Raw genomic sequence first — 19,178 nt, forward strand, 5'->3', positions numbered from 1 at the left:
GGACCTTCGGAAGAGCAGTCGGGTGCTCTTACCCACTGAGCCATCTCACCAGCCCCCCCCCCTTTTTATGTCTTTACTGTTGTTAGGTAACTGGGGAGGGGTTGAGCCTGAAGGTCAGAAGCTAGGGCCATTGCCTACGTGACTACTGACCATGCTTCTCTTGTGGGGGCTGTGTGTGTGGGGGGGCGGTAACTTAGGCAGAGGCAGGAGCCAGAGTTCCAGGAGCATGAGGGAACGCCTACTGTGTCATGAAGGTGCATTATGACCATTGGGGTTAGACCTCAGCTCAACTGAAGACCAACCTGCACTTCCCCACAGGGTAGAACCCCCAAATAATATTTACTGCAACACCTGCTCTAGAGCCTGGTGGAAATATGCCCTCATGGTCAAGGCAAACATTGCACAGTAGTAGTGATCAAAATGTGGTCCTGGGACTAACAGTCTCAGCATCCGTGGGGAACCGACTAGACTTGCAAATTCCAGGGTCAGCACCATCCTACCCGCTCACCCCAGGCAGAACTTAAGTGAAAAATCAGAGCCCAGCAATTTCATCTTTAATAACCCCGGATTTCAATAAAATGAACACATAGGGTAGAAAGACACTCAGTGTGACTACAAGTGTAACAGGGCTAAATGCTCATGTTTATGGAAACAAGTTAAAATTTCTGGTGCTGCTGCTGCCATAAGGCTCAAGTGCTCCAGGCTGGCCTAGACTCTATAGTTGAAGATGGTCCTAATTCCTAATCTTCCTGTCTCCACCTCCTGAGTGCTGCTGGGATTATAGACGCGCAGTGCCATGCAGTCAAAAACCTCTCCGTTTTAACTACCCTGACTGTTTCCAGCGCTGATTGCATTTTTAAAAAAGTATCTTAGCCTACCATCCAGAAGCTACACTATCCAAAACGGCTGGCCTTAGATTGACAAGGAATTTAGCAGGCCTCAGCCAATCGGAAGCCAAGCTCCAGCCACTAGCCCATCCTAGCGATGCGATTGGCTGACTTCCACGCCCATCGCGAGCAAATCAACGCACGGCGCCAGCTGAGGCACTACGAGCGCTTTCGGTTTAACATGGCGGAGACCGTCTCCTCAGCGGCCCGGGACGCGCAGAGCCGTGAGGGCTGGACAGATTCGGATTCTCCAGAGCAGGAGACCGAGGTTGTCGACGACGCGGAGCTGCTCCAGTGCCAGATGCAGCTGGGGACCCCGAGAGAGGTGGAGAACGCGGAGCTTGTGGCTGAGGTGGAGGCCGTGGCTGCGGGCTGGATGCTCGACTTCCTCTGCCTGTCCCTGTGCCGAGCCTTCCGCGACGGCCGCTCCGAGGACTTTCGTCGTACTCGTGACAGCGCCGAGGGTGAGTGCGGGCTCCCGGGCCGGAGGCGGCGCCGCGGCCGAGACCTGCTTTCCCCGCACATACCGGGGCGGGATCCCAGGCGAGAGACCGCGCGAAACCGGCCGCTTCCTGTTTGCTGGAAGTCCTGGCTCCCGCCCTCACGCCTTCCGCGTCCCCTGGACAGAATGTTTGTTTGTTTGTTTGTTTGTTTGTTTTAAAGGGAGGCAGCCCAGTTGCTGCCCCCTCCTTCTGTAGCCAAACTCTATCAGATGAATATTGACACTTTTAAGAAGTGGCGGGATGCGGGTGCCAAGGGAAGCAGTACAAGCTTGTCAATGCTTATCTTGCAAGCCAGGGAACCTGCGTTTGATCCCCAGAACCTATGCAAAACAGTTTAATACACGCATACTTAAAGCACTGGGAAGACCGGTGGCTAGGGCTCACTGACCCCTGGCCCAACCCAATTTGGCAAGCTTTAGGCTAGTGGAAGGCCAAAAACAAAGGTCTGGGGAGGAAGGGAGAGATGTGGCAAATTTTTATACTCCAGGGGATCAAATTTCCTCTTTTGGCCTCAACGGGCACTGTATACACATGTTACACAGACAGACATGCAGGTAAAATACCCAAACCCATAAAATAAAAGTAAATCAATCTTGTGTTTAAATGTTTAAAAAGTTTGACAGTGCCTGAAAACTCGGACCCAAGTTTGTCTTCTGGCCTATGTGTTGGTGAGAGAGATCCAGGAATATGGTTGGCTTACCAGTGTACATATTCACTGCCAAGTGTATCTTTGTGTTTGTTCAAACACGCCTTTAATCCCAGCACTCCGGAGGCAGAGGCAGGCGGATTTCTGAGTTCCAGGCAGCCTGGTCTACAAAGTGAGTGCCAGGACAGCCAGGGCTATACAGAGAAACCCTGACTCGAAAACCCAAACAAACAAACAAACAAACAAAGAAATAAATGTTTTAAAGTTGATTATGAATTGAACAAGTTGAATGGAAACCTTTACATATGTATACTATTTCCTAAAATAAAAAGAACTTCATGGTATAAACTGCAAAGTAGTGATTTGATACATTTTATAATTTAGGTGTGAATTTGGTAAAAACAATTTTGAGTATCTGTTTCACATTTGAGTTATGGTTTGTTAGAACAGTAATATTAAAACTTTTTTTAGATTTTTTAAAAAATTAATTCGAATCTACAGTTCTAAATTTATGATCAGTTTTTGTTGAGTATTATATTAGGGTTCTCTTGAGTAACAACTTTTTAAGAATCCAGTAAGTCTATGATGCTTGATATTACCAGTATATGCCAGAATCCCAAAGTAGACTCCACTGTCAGTGAAAGAATGGACTTGTTCCTGAGAGTGGGAGTAAGTGGGGAAAGGGAGAGCGTCCCTCTTCCATGTCCTCCATAAAGGCTTCCACCAGAAGGCGAGGCCCAGATTGGAGGTGAGTTGTTCCTCCTCAAAAGATCTGGATTAAAGGTTTGTCCCCCCTTCAAAGTCCCAAGTAGAAGCCGATCTTCCCACTTCAGGTGATCTAGGTAAGCAAAATAACTCTCAGATGTACCCAGCCATTTTTAGGTTGTAGTTTATGGGTAGTCAAGTTGAGAACTAAGAATAGCCATTACTGTTTATAAACTAGTATTTAACACTGTATTGTGCCTACACAGTAGGTGTACTAGTTTGTGATAATATTTTAATAAAAGGTTTTTAAAATTTTTTTTTAGCTATTATTCATGGACTACACAGACTTACAGCTTACCAATTGAAAACTGTGTATATATGTCAGTTTTTGACAAGAGTTGCAGCTGGAAAGGCCCTTGGTAAGTATAAATTTTTTATTTTATATTTAGAAATCTTTTAACTTATTTATGAATATAACACATGGGAAACTGATAATCATAATTTCCTGTTTTACAGGTTGAGAAAGTTTGCCTATCTGCATCTGTCATACACATAAGCATATCTAAAGCAAGCAAATATAATTTTATCTTTCTAGAACAGTGACTCTCAAACTTTCGCCTGCCTCAGATTATGTTTTAAAGAGTGTCTTAAAACAGTCGAGTCATTCTGTCTCACTATGAATTTAGCTCCCAGGTGATTCAGTTGTAGTTAGTGGGAGGACTACATTTTATAGACTGCTGGACATTCAGGTGAAGTTTTCTTATATAGCTTAGTAAAGGCAGCTATTTAAACGTGATGCTGGTCCTTATACAGAAAAACATGGTTTGTAGCTGTAATCTGTGTCCCTTATTTCCATGGTTCATTTTAGATTGTAATGAGCAACTTTATTTATTTTATCAATCATGACTCATATTTACAACATGGTCATTTAATGGGCTGTTTTGTAAAAATAATTCCATTGTTTTTTATAATTTACAAAATACTTTCCCAACAATACTTGCTGGTGAGCAGTACTGACATGAAACTGCTTAGTTATTTAAACTCCCAGAATATTAGTACCATACTAAACCATACCCTGGCCATGGAGCCTGTTTTATTTGGAGACTGAAATTAGGAGCTTGTCTGACATTATTCCTGGAAAAATGAACACTCTCCCCACAGTATGGGAACCCATGACAAACCAAAGCACTACTGCCACCAGTCTCTGAGTTGGTGTAGTTATCTACAGGGCCTTGGGTAACTCCAAATGATCCAAAGCTCACACCAGCATGAGTGGCAGCTCAGCCAAGCTGGAGCCTTGGAGCTTTCTGGATAACTTGGGTCTTCTGAGTTGTTCATTTCCTGAGTCTTTATACACTTCCTTCTAGGGTAGAATGTTGGAATTAAGAAAAAACTGTTACACAGCAGGGCTAGAGTAGATGCAAAAGAGAGGGCCTGTGGCTGAAAAAGATAATAGGCCGGTATGTACATCATTAGAAAATTGAAGGCCATAACTTACAGTGTTATAGTTAATGGGGTGGTTTTGTAAATGAGAATATTCTAAATGCCTAGCAATGCTTTACATAGTTACTCCTTATGTCTTAATTTCTTTCCAGGAAATCTTCTCTTCAAAACAAGGATAAAAACATTATGAGTAACCCTGTGGTTGGTTTGTTTTGTTTGTTCCTTTGTACAGAGACAGGGATTGAACACAGGGTCTTGTTAGACACATATCCTAAACGCATGGCTTAATCTTTAAATGTACTAAGATTCTGTTTTAAATATGTATCTTAGGAAAATCCCTAGGATCAGCTAGAAAGAATCAATGTTTTAACGTGATTGACTTGAAAAAGATAGTAGTTAAAGTTTAGGGGGTTTTTGGTTTGTTGTTTTGTTTGTTTGTTTTATTATTATATGTAAGTACACTGTAGCTGTCTTCAGACACACCAGAAGAGGGAGTCATATCTTTTTATGGATGGTTGTGAGCCACCATGTGGTTGCTGGGATTTGAACTCAGGACCTTCGGTAGAGCAGTCAGTGCTCTTAACCACTGAGCCATCTCACCTGTTTTGTTTGTTTTACAGTGTTATGTATCTTGGGCTTTTGACTTGCCAGGTGAATGTGCTATCATCCAGCTATAGCCCCATAGAATTTCAGAATATATAATCTTTCTGTGATTACTTTATAGTAGTACTTCCCACTAGAAATTCGGTCTATGTTTGAAATTTACAATGTTTTAGTTGTTAAATTAAGACAACTAAAAGGAAATACAATTAATTGTAATGATATCTTATTTACTAACTCAGTAATCCAATATTTTTAAAATATGCCAAGTGATATAGAAAAAGTTGAGATGTCTTATTTTTGTAGTAAGTTTATGATAAAGCCTATCTGTCTGGATTAGTCACATTGTGACTGCTAAGTGCTTATACGTAGCTAGTGGGTGCCATGTTGACTTCAGTCTCCAGCCCCACAGAGCTATAAAATGCAACAGTATCTCAAGGGGAAAATATCTTTATAGCAGGTTTCTCATCTCAAAAGACTTACTTTTAGGTGCCCCAAGCTGCCCAGAATCTCATAGTCCTTCTGCCACAGCTCCGAAGCACAGGGGTTTACAGGTGTGTGCCACCAAGCATGACTCTTAATTTCGTAAAACTGAGACTAGGAGTGTCCAGGCCTCCTACAGAACTTAGCTGATGCCCTGTAGGGAAAGGCCAGTTGTGTGTTTTGAATTTCTTTCGTTTTCCAGTTCATCAACCTCATGATAAGGAAACAATCAGCTTTTCTTATTTTTCCGTTCCCCTGTAAAATTCTGCCTACTTTACCAGATCTTGAGACACCATCCAAAATAAGACCAGGAAAGGAGTCAGGTGCAAATTAGCAGTTTACCTCCAAGGAGGCTCTCTTCAGAATTTTGTTTTGCCTTGCCTTTGTTCCATGCTTGCTCCTTGTCCTACACAATGTGCTTTGCCACCTGTTTTCTTCGTTAGAGGGAAGATGTTTATGTGACTGATCTCTAGCACATTGCTCCTTCTGTTTACTATTGCTTTCCTATTGCTTTTGCTATTTGAGGACTTTGGCTTTTCCACATAAATTTTAGTGATTTTTTTCCCAGTTCTATGAAAAATCTAAGTGGTATTTTGATTGATTGCAGCGAATCTGTAGATCACTTTCATAAAAATAGCCATTTTTTACAGTATTCTGTCAATCCCTAAGTATGGGAAGTCTTTTCATCTTCTAGTGTCTTCAACCTTTCAACCTCTTTTGTATCTTAAATTTTTTATTTTATAGATCTTTCCTCTGAGTTAAGTTTATTCCTAGGTACTTTATTTTATCATGAACAAGATTTTTGTTCCTTGTGTCTTTCTCAACAAACTTATTGATACAAGGGAAAGTTACTAAATTTTGCACTTTGATTTTATATATCCTGCTATTTCACTAAATGTATTTATCAAATCTAAGTGTTCCAAGGTGAGTTATTAGGGTCTTTGTGTACAGGATCATGCTGTCTACTGAGATGAACTTTTCTTTGAGACAACCAGTAAGTGGTTTTTAACGGTCCTGGCATCTGCCTCTCCCACTTTATAGCTGTGCCCTTTCCTAGGTTTCTGGGCCTACTTTAGAGCAAGGATGATGATAGCCTGATGACCTTTACCTATTAGTAAGATTTTTTTTTTTTTTTGAGAGAGGGTTTCTCTGTATAGCCCTGGCTGTCCTGGAACTCACTTTGTAGACCAGGCTGGTCTCGAACTCAGAAATCCACCTGCCTCTGCCTCCTGAGTGCTGGGATTAAAGGCATGCGTCACCACCACATGGCTGTAAGAATATCTTTTGTAACTTGTAGAGGAATTTTAATTCAGCAGCATAGCTGCTCTGACAAGAGATCACATCCAAAGATGTTTTAGTCTGTATGATTGAGCCAGCTAGGATGCCGACTGCGTTCTGAATTACAGCTAGAATGCCGACACGTTCTGAATTACTGCTAGAATGCCGACATGTTCTGAATTACAGCTAGGATGCCGACACGTTCTGAATTACAGCTAGAATGCCGACGCGTTCTGAATCACAGCTAGAATGCCGACACGTTCTGAATTACAGTATAATTTGAGTGAAATACAGATACATTCTTTGTGCACACCTCTGTTCCCAAACAGTGAAAGTAAAGTTAGTTTGTAGAAGGAAGTAGCTGTGTTTGAAAGTGAGATCTAATTGGGGGATAGACAAACAGATGAATCCGAGAAAGATTTGACAGAATGAGTCAGGGATAGGATACATCCAACTCTCAAAGGACAGGAAAGAGAGGCAACTTGAAAGAAAGATAGAGGGGGAGGGAGGAGAGGAGAAGCAGTTTTTTTTTTTTTTTTTTAAGATTTATTTATTTATTATATGTAAGTACACTGTAGCTGTCTTCAGACACACCAGAAGAGGGCGTCAGATCTCATTACGGATGGTTGTGAGCCATCATATGGTTGCTGGGATTTGAACTCTGGACCTTCGGAAGAGCAGTTGGGTGCTCTTGCCCACTGAGCCATCTCACCAGCCCCGAGAAGCAGTTTTACTTAGACAGTTTGACAGAAACAGATTGCATAGAGAACAAGCTAGACACAGGTGAAGACAAAATGAGCCAGAGAATGAGAAAGCCAAGAAGAGTAGAGCATACTGCCAATGTTAGTTTGAGGCCAAGCAGAAAAATTCAGTCAGAAGCTAGACTCAAGTCAATCACTTGGAGAGCTTGAGTCAGAACAGCTGAGTTCAACAAGCCAAGAGTTCAGAAAGAACTAGAAAAGGTGAGTGTATTCAGCAGTAAGCCCTCTGAGATGACATCAGGCTAATAAAGATACTTAACAGTATACCTCTGCCTTATTTTCCACCTCAGCTTTCCCACACATTGTCTTTCTATCCTGTGTGGTTTTCTTGGCTATTTTCTCATTATCCGTTTTGTTATTTTCTTTTTAACAGCTCTTTGCTTCATGTATGCACACTGAGTGTTCTACTTCTGAACTGCATCCCTTGGCCATATTCTAAAGCTTAAACAGTTTCCAGATGTATCTAGTTATCCATATGTTTGAAAATTTCAGAATAATTCTGAAGTAGAATAAGCATAGAGAATCACTGGCATAATAACATATTTCTAAGAAAGTACCGGTTATATTGTCTGAATTGCATCATTTATGGATATTCAGATTCCACATGGACAGGAATTGCTTTTATTTATATTTTGTTTGTTTTGAGACAAGGTCTCACCCAGGCTAGGCTTGAATTGTTGGTGATGCTCCTGCCTCAGCCTCTGAAGTGCTGGGATTATAGACTGGAGTCACCATGTACAGTGGTTTCTCTTTGTGTTTGTATCCTAAGTACTTAGAGCAGCTCAGATTATAAATGAGTATTTTTTTTTTAATTTGAAAGATTGGAAATGCCCAAAGAGGCCAACAGAAAATAAAACTTTTTGAAACAGCTATGTAGATGTGCTATTTAGTGGATGAGATTATACCCAGCTTGTTATTTCTCTTGAATATATTTATTTACTGTGTAGTTGCATTGAAATGACCCAAAACAGCTCTGAAACTAGAGTTTTAGAGGAATATAAGTAGTTAGTAGTTCCTGCCCAGAAAATGTAAAATACAGTAAGAGTATTTTTGCCTTTAGGTTACTTAAAATAATAGCTAGACATGGTAGTACATAACTGTGTTCCCAGTACTCTGGAGTCCAGGACCTTGTCTTAAAAAGATATAAATAAATAAAAGATAAAATGGTTTGTTTGTTTGTTTGTGTGTTTGTTTGCCTGGCAGTAGGGGCTCATGCCTCTAATGCCAGCACCCAGAGGGCTGAGGCAGGTGAATCTCTGCATTCAAGCCCAGCATAGACTATATAGAAAGACTTCCAAGATGGCCAGGACTATGAAGAGAAAAAACCCTGTCTCCAAGGAAAAAGAAATTTCTGACTTTTATAATTTCAGTGGGTTTTTTGTTTGTTTGTTTTATTTTAGTGAAAAAATAACTTAGAAAAATCATTTCCCTAAACGGTTGTGTATGGAATGCAGCATGTGCTGGGTAAAATGGAGACAGAATAAACTTTAAGGTTCTACTTAACGCTCAGTTCACTTACTTTTCTGTTTTAAAAGATGCACAGTTTGAAGTTGATGAGCGTATTACACCCTTGGAATCAGCCCTGATGATTTGGAACTCAATTGAAAAGGAACATGACAAACTGCATGAGGAAATAAAGAATTTAATTAAAATTCAGGTATGAGTATTATTTTGTGTATGTTGCTTTGCTAGAATATTGTATCAATTACTTTTCTCATCGATGAGACAAAATACTGAACAAGAAGCAACTAGGGAGGTTGAAGGGATGGCTTAGTGCTTAAGAGCATTTCTGCTCTTTCAGAGGGCCAAAGTTCAGTTCAGCATCCACATTATGAGTTCACAACCACCTGTAACTCAGCTCTCCGTTCTGGTCTCTGCAGGCAGCTGCACCCAGGCATACATCATATACACAGAGATTTATGTACATAACAGACTTCTGAAGAAAGAAATGAAAAAAGTAATGAGAAGAAGAGTTTGTTGTAGCCTGTAGTTTGGGAAGGTGCAGTCTGCGTTTGTGGGAAGGCATAGCTGTAGGAAGATGAAGTGATTGGTCATCTCATGTCCTCAGGAGGACACGGATGGGAGTGTCCACTTAGTCCTTTGTATTCAGCCCGTAACAGAACCCTTGCCAATGGAATGCTGTGCCGATGTGCAGGCTGGTCCTCACTTCTCAGTTAAACCATTCTGGAAATAAGCTAAGTCAGGTAAACTTGAAAATTAATATTAACTGTCACAACATCTAACATCCAAAAAAAGTAACCGGTTAGAGTTGTGCTGTAAACCTTAGGAAAATCTTAAAATCTTTTCTTTTAGAGCATTGCCCCGCGGTTTATAGTCTTCATGTGAGCACCAGGCCGAGAACTTAATGTTTTATATTTAGGTATATGCAACTTCCATGGTACAGGAAACACTACAGCTATTTAAAGATTACAAAGCAAATTTTAAAATGAAGGACTCATGTTCTTCTCTTTTACCTAAAGACTGTAAAGATGGGGTGGGGGTGGAGGATAGCAGGTGCTTTGGCCTGCTTGTTTATTGTGGGGTTTTCACTCTGGTTCTAGGGATTAGACCCAAGGCCTCACACATGCAGTGCATGGATTTTTGTGAATAAGAATATGCAGAATTTTAACCATGCTAAGACAGTTTTAGTAGACTGCTTAAGAATAAGAGACAAAATGGACAGGTAATTGTAGTCAAAGCAAATATGTACTTAGTTCAATAAATGTTTCCTCAGCTTTAGATTTTTGTTATTGTTAAGTTGCACAAGAGAGAGAGAGACCCAAGGTCATTTCTATTTTCCCCACTGTGGTGGTTTAGGTGGTCCTGTGGTGAATTAGGACCTGGAGATAAGACACATTGGGTAGAAAAATGACTGCTGCTTGTAAAAATTCAACTTAGGACAAAGATTTTTCATGTTTTCACAATCTATGGGTCTCTAAGAAACCTGACTTTGTGCCGCAGACCCTCTGGATCCCTTTGTCTGCGTGGAACGGGTCTCTGGGGCAGGTGGGCAAAGCGTCGGAGGAAATGACAGACTGACCAACAGGAGAGAATGTGTAGAATCTGAATGGAATCTGTCAGGTTGAGCATCAAACTTTTTATAGTATAGAAAATACAAGGGTCAGAAGTCACAGCAGGCAAGGTACATTGAAGTTACCAGGTACAAAACAAAGGAATGACTTAAAGGATTTACAGGAGCCAGGTAAGTGTTTACAGTAAAGATAAAGCAGTCCTGCCTAGGGTCAGCTTAGTGACAGGCAAGGATTTCACACTCTAGTGCTATACCTTTGAACCTTGTGAAGGCTAGCACCAGGGGGTTCTGCTCTTGGCAGGCCTCATGAATAATGCAATATCACAACCCCCCTAATTTCCTAGGCCTTGCTAAATTCTTATATGAGTGTAACTTTTAAGTATCTGGAGAATCTCCATTTGTCAGGAGAATATACCAACTTGCTTTTAATATGTAATGTAGCCTGTACTGAAGATTTCTATCTCAGTGAGATTCCCTGGCTCTTTCTGCAGACCAGCTGAGCCACTGGCTCTGTCTATTGTAATGCGTAATTAGTAACCAAATAGGTAACTTCCTTTCTGCATTCCTGCCTGATTTTAAGCTCGGATTTCAAGCTTGCAGGCTACTGGGACCCTGGAACACTATAACAGAATTTAATCTTAAAAGGCATTTATAATAAAATATTAAAAGAGAGCTCGTAGATCCATACACCAAACTAACGCGGGAATAGAGTATGAGTATGAGAATGTCAAAACTCCAGGAGGTGGGGCTTCCTTGAAACTTTTCCTCATTGAGTGCTTACAGACTTTTTCAGCCTGTCAAGCAGACCTGACCAGAGGGCGTGGCAACTTTCTTTACTACACTTGCAGACAGTTCAGAAGTTGACAGTAGCATTTAGTGTATTTCTGTTTTTGCCACACTACTGTACGAGTTTCACATCAGTTCTGTGGCATGTGGGTGTACTGTTTCTATCAGTTAGAGAAATAGGGAAATGAACAGCAGGATCAATAGTCTTTCCCGATAATAAATTGACTTATAATTTATTAACTCTTGCTTTGGGATGTTGAACATGTTGTATATGTGCACAGAGCTAGTGAATTTTTTTAAGACATAATTATTTCATCATTGAAAAATGACTGTCTTTATCAAGTGATGCATAAAATGTTTTAAATGAAGTCTTTCAGACTTAACTTTATGCACTTAGTCAAATAATGGTTGAATATTTAAAAAGCAACCTAAGGTTTGTCTATGTTGTCTTTAAGGCTGTAGCTGTTTGTATGGAAATTGGCAGCTTTAAGGAAGCAGAAGAAGTATTTGAAAGAATATTTGGTGATCCAGAATTTTACACGGTAATTATTTATATTAAAACAATAGAATTTTATGACTTGATATGGGGTGAAGAAAACAGAAAATGGAAGGAGGAAAGGAAAGCTTGACCTAACAGTATATTAAAAAGATTTTTTTTTTTTCCCGGTTTTCGAGACAGGGTTTCTCTGTGTAGCCCTGGCTGTCCTGGAACTCACTCTGTGGACCAGGCTGGCCTTGAACTCAGAAATCTGCCTGCCTCTGCCTCCCAAGTGCTGGGATTAAAGGTGTGCGCCACCACGCCTGGCCAAACACAACTTAAAAGTAAGTCATACCTCATTCTAAAACTATATGATGTAAATGATATGAAATAGTTTAGATTTCTCAGATACTTCCTGCAATAATTTTGCAATTTCCAGTTGTATTTACAATAAACAATATTGAAATCTCTTTGCTGAGCCACTCCCACAATAATACTGATTTCAGTCAGTCAAACAGCTGTGATGCTATTCATGAAAGGTTATAAAAGATGATTACAGATAAAAGAAAATTTGTCTGAAGTAAAAAAAAAAAATCCATTTTAACATTGTAATCAATACAAAAATTTAGTATTTTAGCTACCCTTTTAAAAACCAAGTCTTTATATTTACAGTATGTCCAACTTGATAGTCAACACATTTTGAGGGCTCAGAAGGTACGTAGAGGGCTGGTGACTGCCACATTAGACAACGTAAATATAGAGTGGCCTAACTTATGTATTTCCTATTTGTTTGTTTGTTTGTATTACTGTATTGTTGAGATAAAATGTGGTTCAGTAGCCAATTTTAACCTCAGAACTCAAGATCATTTTGCCTTTACCACTTAATACTAGGATTGTAGACATGTATACTGGGTGGGCCTGTCCCCATTTTCTATACCTTTTCCCTTTTTCTTTCCCTTTCCTTTTCTTTCTTTGAGATGGGATCTCAAGACTGTGTCACCACACCCAGCTGGAGTTTGTGATATGATCATTTGCAGTTTGTGTCTGTGTATATTAATACAATCAACAGCCCTCGCGTTGTTAAAATAGTTAAAACACTGTTAAAAATAGTGTTATTGGAGTAAATTAAACATCTTCAAGGAAAGAAAAAATATTTGTAGTTAATTTTTTACTGAGTATCTATACATATAGATGAATATAGTATGTCCAAAGTATGTAAGTAGATATGTTTGCACCAGGGAACACAGTTGTGTAAGCAGACCCTACATCAGGAAATAACCCAGCTCAGAATATAGCTCTATAGGATTTGTCTAACATACAAAGATCAGCCAGGCATGGTATAGTACATGCCTGTAATCCAGCACGCAAGCGTGGGGGTCGGGGAACCTTGGAAGGTAATATCCTTAGTTAAAGACTAGCTTGGCTATAGTCAGATCTTTTTCCAAAACCTAGAACCTCCTCCAATCTTCCAGTCAGTTGAGGAAATGGCTGTCTTCTCCAGGGTAACCCCTAAGCAGCTTGTACCACTAAGGATTTGTTTATAGTGGGATCATGCCAGGTGTGCTTTGGAGCAGAATTCCTGGGTGAGTGAGTAGACCTAGTCATGTGTGGTACTTATTTGCTGTTCACTTCTCAAGTAACAGTCGCTGAGTTTTAGCAGGCACTGCCAGTACTTTTCCAGAAGAGTTAACAGCACTTGTTCTGTAGACTTTGCTTGTGGTTTTCAATTCAGCTTTCCTGGTAAATACATAGTTCTATCATACTTGGTTTACCTGAAAACTATTGAAGGCAGAATGTCACTTGATATGTTAGTAAATACAGTTGAGGGGGTATTTGGCTTAATTAATAACTGACTTAGCCTAATTGAGTAGGTTATGGTTTAGGTAAAGCATTATCTGATTTGACCCTTCTCTAAGGGTATAATTCTCCCCCGACCCCTGAAATTTCAGCTGAGAGCCAGATGATTTTGTTGAGTTTTCTACCCATATATTTTCTTCTTAGTATTAGTAGATTAATGAAAACTCTACCCCACTTCTGTCTCATAAGAGGAAAACTTATGGCCAATAAACACTAAACACTTAGGAGACAGTATTCAAATTCCCTAATATTGGCATAATCGGTGGGACTTTACCAACCCACTCATTGAACTATTTGCCATATTCTCAGACCAGCACCAATTTCTATTGATTGGGACATCAACAATTGACTCAAAAGCTGGCAGAGTGCTTAGACAGTTTAGACACCTGCATATCTTCCTCTCTGGGGTATAAATTGATGGGTTAGAGAGACTTAGTAAAATATGCATGCACACATCCCAGCAAGTCTCATTTCTAGGTAGACAGACAAGAGAGAAAACACAGATTTTTTTTTTTTTAAAGATTTATTTATTATATGTAAGTTCACTATAGCTATCTTCAGACACTCCAGAAGAGGGAGCCAGATCTCGTTACGGATGGTTGTGAGCCACCATGTGGTTGCTGGGATTTGAACTCTGGACCTTCGGAAGAGCAGTCGGGTCCTCTTACCCACTGAGCCATCTCACCAGCCCGAAAACACAGATCTTATTGAGACAATTAGTTTAAGATCAAGCTTACAGGTTCTGTTCAAGTTCTATCGTATTCACTGCTTATCCAGTGTTCAGACAACTACTAGTGAAGGAAAACCTATATTGAGCAAAAAAATAGTAAGAGAAAATGCTTGAGAATTGCAGTAATAGCAGCTAAGTTTCTCAAGCAGCTAAATAAACAAGTGATGATTGATCAGGATACTAGACAGTGGTACGAGTGACTTTTTCTATATGTTAACAAAGAATTGCTAAGAATATAGAAATGAGGAAAATATAGCAAGTTTTAGGGGGTAGGGGGGAAACCACTCTTTACACAAATGATACCATTTGTATAAAACCAAAGCTACAAAACTTCAGGGACGGTGCCACAAAGTAAAGTACTTGCTATGCAAAAGCATGAGGACCTGAACTTAGGTTCCTAACATACAGACATGGTGGCAGAAACCTATAATCCCAGGGTTAGTGATGCATGCAGAGATCAGCACACATATACACCCAAAATAGGTAAATAAAATTAAAACTGTAGTAAACAGTACTATATTGCTTATAGACATAAATATACAAGTATAGAGAGATTTATTTTTGGGGAGGTGGCAAGACTGGAAGTGGAGCCCAAGGCATTGTTTAGATTAGACAAGCTATATACATCCCTTCAGCCCTGAAGAGTTTGTAAAGATAGTAAATTCTGAATTTTGAATAATACTTATAAGTGAGGACAAAGAGTGGGATCAGATTACAGGCATAAATAGGCTTTAGCCATATTGATAATGTTTTGCTTTTAAACTGGGTAGTAGACAATTATGTTTATAATCTGTTTCTTCCTATGTGTCTGAAACAAAATGTAGGGGTATTAAAGAAGACAATACGTGCCTCTTTTAAAGCAGAATTACAATTCTTAATTGTATCTCTATTAGTTTATTTTTACAAAATAATTGTTTTTCAATTAAATATATATTTATAGGAAATGAGATTTGTGTTTTATATGAATACATTTCTGTTGTTTTTTAGCCTTTAGAAAGGAAATTACTTAAGATAATCTCTCAGAAGGATGTGTTCCACTCCCTTTTCCAACACTTCAGCTATAACTACATGATGGAGAAAATCCAGAGTTATGTGGATTATGTGTTAAATGAAAAATCATCAAGTTTTCTAATGAAGGTACACATGTTATCTCAAGGACAGAGTAATTGTTATAACAAAGAGTACTCAAGTATTTTTAAGAGAAAGTCTTAAAATCTAATCCAAATTTTAAATTAATGGGTTATTAAAGTGGCTATTTTCATTAATTTGAGGTGATTTTACTTCAAAATAATTAGGTGTGTACATGAATAAGTACACATGTGGGTGTGTGCCAGGAGAGGGCATCACATTCCTTGCACCAGTTGTGAGCCGCCTGGGAACTAAACTCTGATCCTCAACAAAAAAAGCCCTGAATCCAGCCACTAAAATTTTATTTTAAATTGTCTAGAGAGCATTGTATCTATCAAATATATTTGCAAGAGAATAAAACCTCCATAATGCTTATAAACCAAGCAATAGTAATGGAGTTCCAAGTATTGTCAAAATCATGAAAATAATTTGGTACCTTCTGTTGACCCGTGAACAGATGATTCTGCTGCATCTAGACTGTGTGCTACTTGTGTAAAATGCCTAATTCGTTCTTTTTTCCCTCACCCGCTTCATAATCAACCTTTTTAAGGCAGCAACAAAAGTAGTGGAAAATGAGAAAGCAAGGACACAAACGTCTAATGATAGGCCAGATGCCACCAACACTGGAATGGACACTGAAGTTGATTTGAATAAAGGGAAAAGGTTTGTATGCTCTTGATGTTTGGCTTGTTTTAGGAATATTATGTCTTTAACATAAGTGATGCTACTAAGCCATTATTAAAAGTAATAATTGAGTAACTGATGTGATCTCTAATTGATCGTTTGAATATTTGAAATACTATAGAGTTTTTTATGACTTACACGAGTTAGATGTTAATGTAGGGAGTGCAAAACTGTTAGTTTAATGTGTATAAATTTACTTACTAATTTTAGTGAAGGTGTGCATAGGAAATGAGGTTGAAATTGGAAGCCTGGTTCATTTGCCTCTTATTTGACCTCAGATCTCACTAAGTTATTTTGGTATTTTAAGATATTGTTCTCCATATTTTCAAGCATATTATGCACTACTCAAAAAAACAAAAACCATTGGCCCCAGTGCTGCAGGACGTGCACTAGTTGGTCCTATCTGCTGTAAGGCTTAGTTAATCTCAGGTTGTCTGAAAATGTCACACATTTTCAACGCTGGTTTTTACTTTTGGATTTTGCTTGACCAGCATCCTTAGCTGGGAGTTGAGCTTGTTTGGTTTTGTTTTATTCTTTTGAACAGCTTTTTATGTAACTTCATCTGGCCTTAATCAGACATTCACTGTCACTGCGACAGACTTTAAAGAGATCCCGATCCCCCTGCCTCCACCATCTTAGTGCTACATTCATAAGTATATGTCACCACACCTAGCTGAGGCGTAGAAGGAAGAGGAGTGTCAGAGAACAACCTTGTGGGCGTTGGCTCTCTTTTCTCTCAGAGATGGAATTTTGGTAGTCAAACTTGGCAGCAAACAGTAACCTTTACCCACTCAGCCATGTCTCAGTTCACCAAGGGTAAAATGTTTACTTCTGTCTCATAAGCTAACCCTATTGAAGAAGATAATAAGATTTGACCATGAAAATTCTTTATTAATTGGCATGTACGTGAGTGCATGCTTCTGTGTGCCATAGCTCATGTGTAAAGGTTAGAGGATGGTAAGTAGTTGGTGCTTCCTTCAAGGATGGATTCTGGGAAGTGAAAAGAAGTCATCAGATGTCAGAGTAAGTGCATTTACCCACTGAGCCATCTTGTCAACTCAAGATTTCTTCTGTTTAACCCGTGATAGATTCTTTTTGTTATACACTTAACTGAAGACTAGGTGGTTAGAACCTTGTGTTCTCTGGATAGATGGATTTGGTAGCCCACATAATACTTAAAGTTCCAAGGATGCTATCTTAACTATATTTAAAGGTAGTAGTTGGACCCCTAGTTAGATAAACACACTTCATTGTAACCCCTTAGGACTAGGGCTCAATTGTTTGAGAATCTTCCCTCCTTTTGTTCCTTTGTATCCAGGGACAGTTTGCTCCTCATTCATCTCAAAGGTATATTGAAGTCCTGTTTTGTCATTGACAAACAACCCATTTTGAGAATTAAGTATCTCATTTTGGCTTTGGTATTTTTTGTTTGAAGCCATCTTGCTCAATGTAGTAGTGTTATATAATAGAATTAAAACTTGGATCATGATTCTTAGAGATAATATTTCCTGTGGTCTCTCCTTACAAAGCACCACTCTTGTGTTTAAGAGGCTCTCCTGGGTACAGATACAGTGCAGAGTGTAAAGTAGAAACCTCAAGTTCCCATCTGCTTCTTTATACTGTGGCTCTCCTTATCTTTATACATCCAACTGTCTTTCCATTTCTGAAATACTCCTGATGATTTATATCCAAGATTATAATATGCTTTGACCACACAAGTACATCCTTAAAGTAAGGTCTAGGATTGACTTTTGCAAAAGTAAATGCTTAGATTTCTTCCCAACTTAAAACTTTTTTTTTTTAAAGATTTATTTATTTATTATTATATGTAAGTACACTGTCTTCAGACACACCAGAAGAAGGCGTCAGACCTCATTACGGATGGTTGTGAGCCACCATCCGTGGTTGCTGGGATTTGAACTCTGGACCTTCGGAAGAGCAGTTGGGTGCTCTTACACACTGAGCCATCTCACCAGCCCCCAACTTAAAACTTTTACTTCATAGTAGTAGAGATTGAACTCAGGACAGGACATGAATCTGTTGTTGAAAATAGATTGTTTTTTAATAAAATATATTCTGATTATGGTTTTCCCTATCCCTACTTCCTAGGTCTTCCGCACCTTCCTTTCCATATGGATCCACATCTTTTGATTCTCACATTAGAAAACAAACTGGCATCTATGGAATAATAATACAATGAGATGAATCAAAAACAAAAAAATATGACAAGAAAAAACAAAAAAACTACAGGAAATATATATAGGTGCACAGACACATGTTCCCACACTAAAGAATCAAAAAAAACCAACCAACCAAACAAACAAACAAAAAAAACAACACCAGAAGTCCCAAAGGACCTGTAAGATACAAAAGGCAAGAAAACGCTGATTTAATATTATGAGATAAAGAGCATCCAAAGATGCTGTTGAATTCATTTTGTGTTGGGCTATCTACTACTAGGCATGGGGTCTACCCTTCTAAGTGGCTTAGTAATGGGCCATGTGTCTGTCAGTTTATATGTGCACCAGTCTGGTTTGTCGAGAAGGCCTTGATTCCTTGATGTCCTTTATCACTACTGACTCTTAATACTCTTATACTCTTTTTTTTTTTTTGGTTTTCCAAGACAGGGTTTCTCTGTATGGCCCTGGCTGTCCTGGAACTCACTTTATAGACCAGGCTGGCCTCGAACTCAGAAATCCGCCAGCCTCTGCCTCCCAAGTGCTAGGATTAAAGGTGTGTGCCACCACCGCCGGGCATTTTTTTAGATATTTTCTTTATTTAGATTTCAAATGTTGTCCTGAAACTTCCCTATACCCTCCCACCCCGATAGTCCCCTACCCCCTACCCATCCACTCCCACTTCATGGACTTGGCATTCCCCTATATTGGGGCATATAAAGTTTGCAAGTCCAATGGGCCTCTCTTCCCAATGATGGCCTAGTCAGCCATCTTCTGCTACATATGCAGCTAGAGACATGAGCTCTGGGGGTACTGGTTAGTTCATATTGTTGTTCCACCTATAGGGTGGCAGACCCCTTCAGCTAGCTCCTTGGGTACTTTCTCTAGCTCCTCCATTGGGGGCCCTGTGTTCCATTTAATAGCTGACTGTGAGCATCCACTTCTGTGTTTGCCAGGCACTGGCATAGCCTCACAGGAGACAGCTATATCTGGGTCCTTTC

At 39.5% G+C, this 19,178-nt stretch overlaps 1 protein-coding gene across 1 annotated transcript in view; it reads left to right on the forward strand.

The window, feature by feature from the left end:
• Positions 1 to 1,042: 1,042 nt before the first annotated feature.
• Positions 1,043 to 19,178, forward strand: part of Terf1 (telomeric repeat binding factor 1) — a 211,221-nt gene continuing 193,085 nt past the window's right edge. The window contains exons 1-6 of the mRNA XM_021162811.1: positions 1,043 to 1,351; positions 3,065 to 3,160; positions 8,842 to 8,963; positions 11,579 to 11,665; positions 15,176 to 15,325; positions 15,867 to 15,979. Coding sequence (XP_021018470.1) covers positions 1,069 to 1,351; positions 3,065 to 3,160; positions 8,842 to 8,963; positions 11,579 to 11,665; positions 15,176 to 15,325; positions 15,867 to 15,979 — 851 coding nt within the window. The 5' untranslated portion in view covers positions 1,043 to 1,068. The remainder of the gene's footprint in view (positions 1,352 to 3,064; positions 3,161 to 8,841; positions 8,964 to 11,578; positions 11,666 to 15,175; positions 15,326 to 15,866; positions 15,980 to 19,178) is intronic.

This window comes from Mus caroli, chromosome 1, assembly GCF_900094665.2.
Source record: "Mus caroli chromosome 1, CAROLI_EIJ_v1.1, whole genome shotgun sequence".
Taxonomy (NCBI): domain Eukaryota; kingdom Metazoa; phylum Chordata; class Mammalia; order Rodentia; family Muridae; genus Mus; species Mus caroli.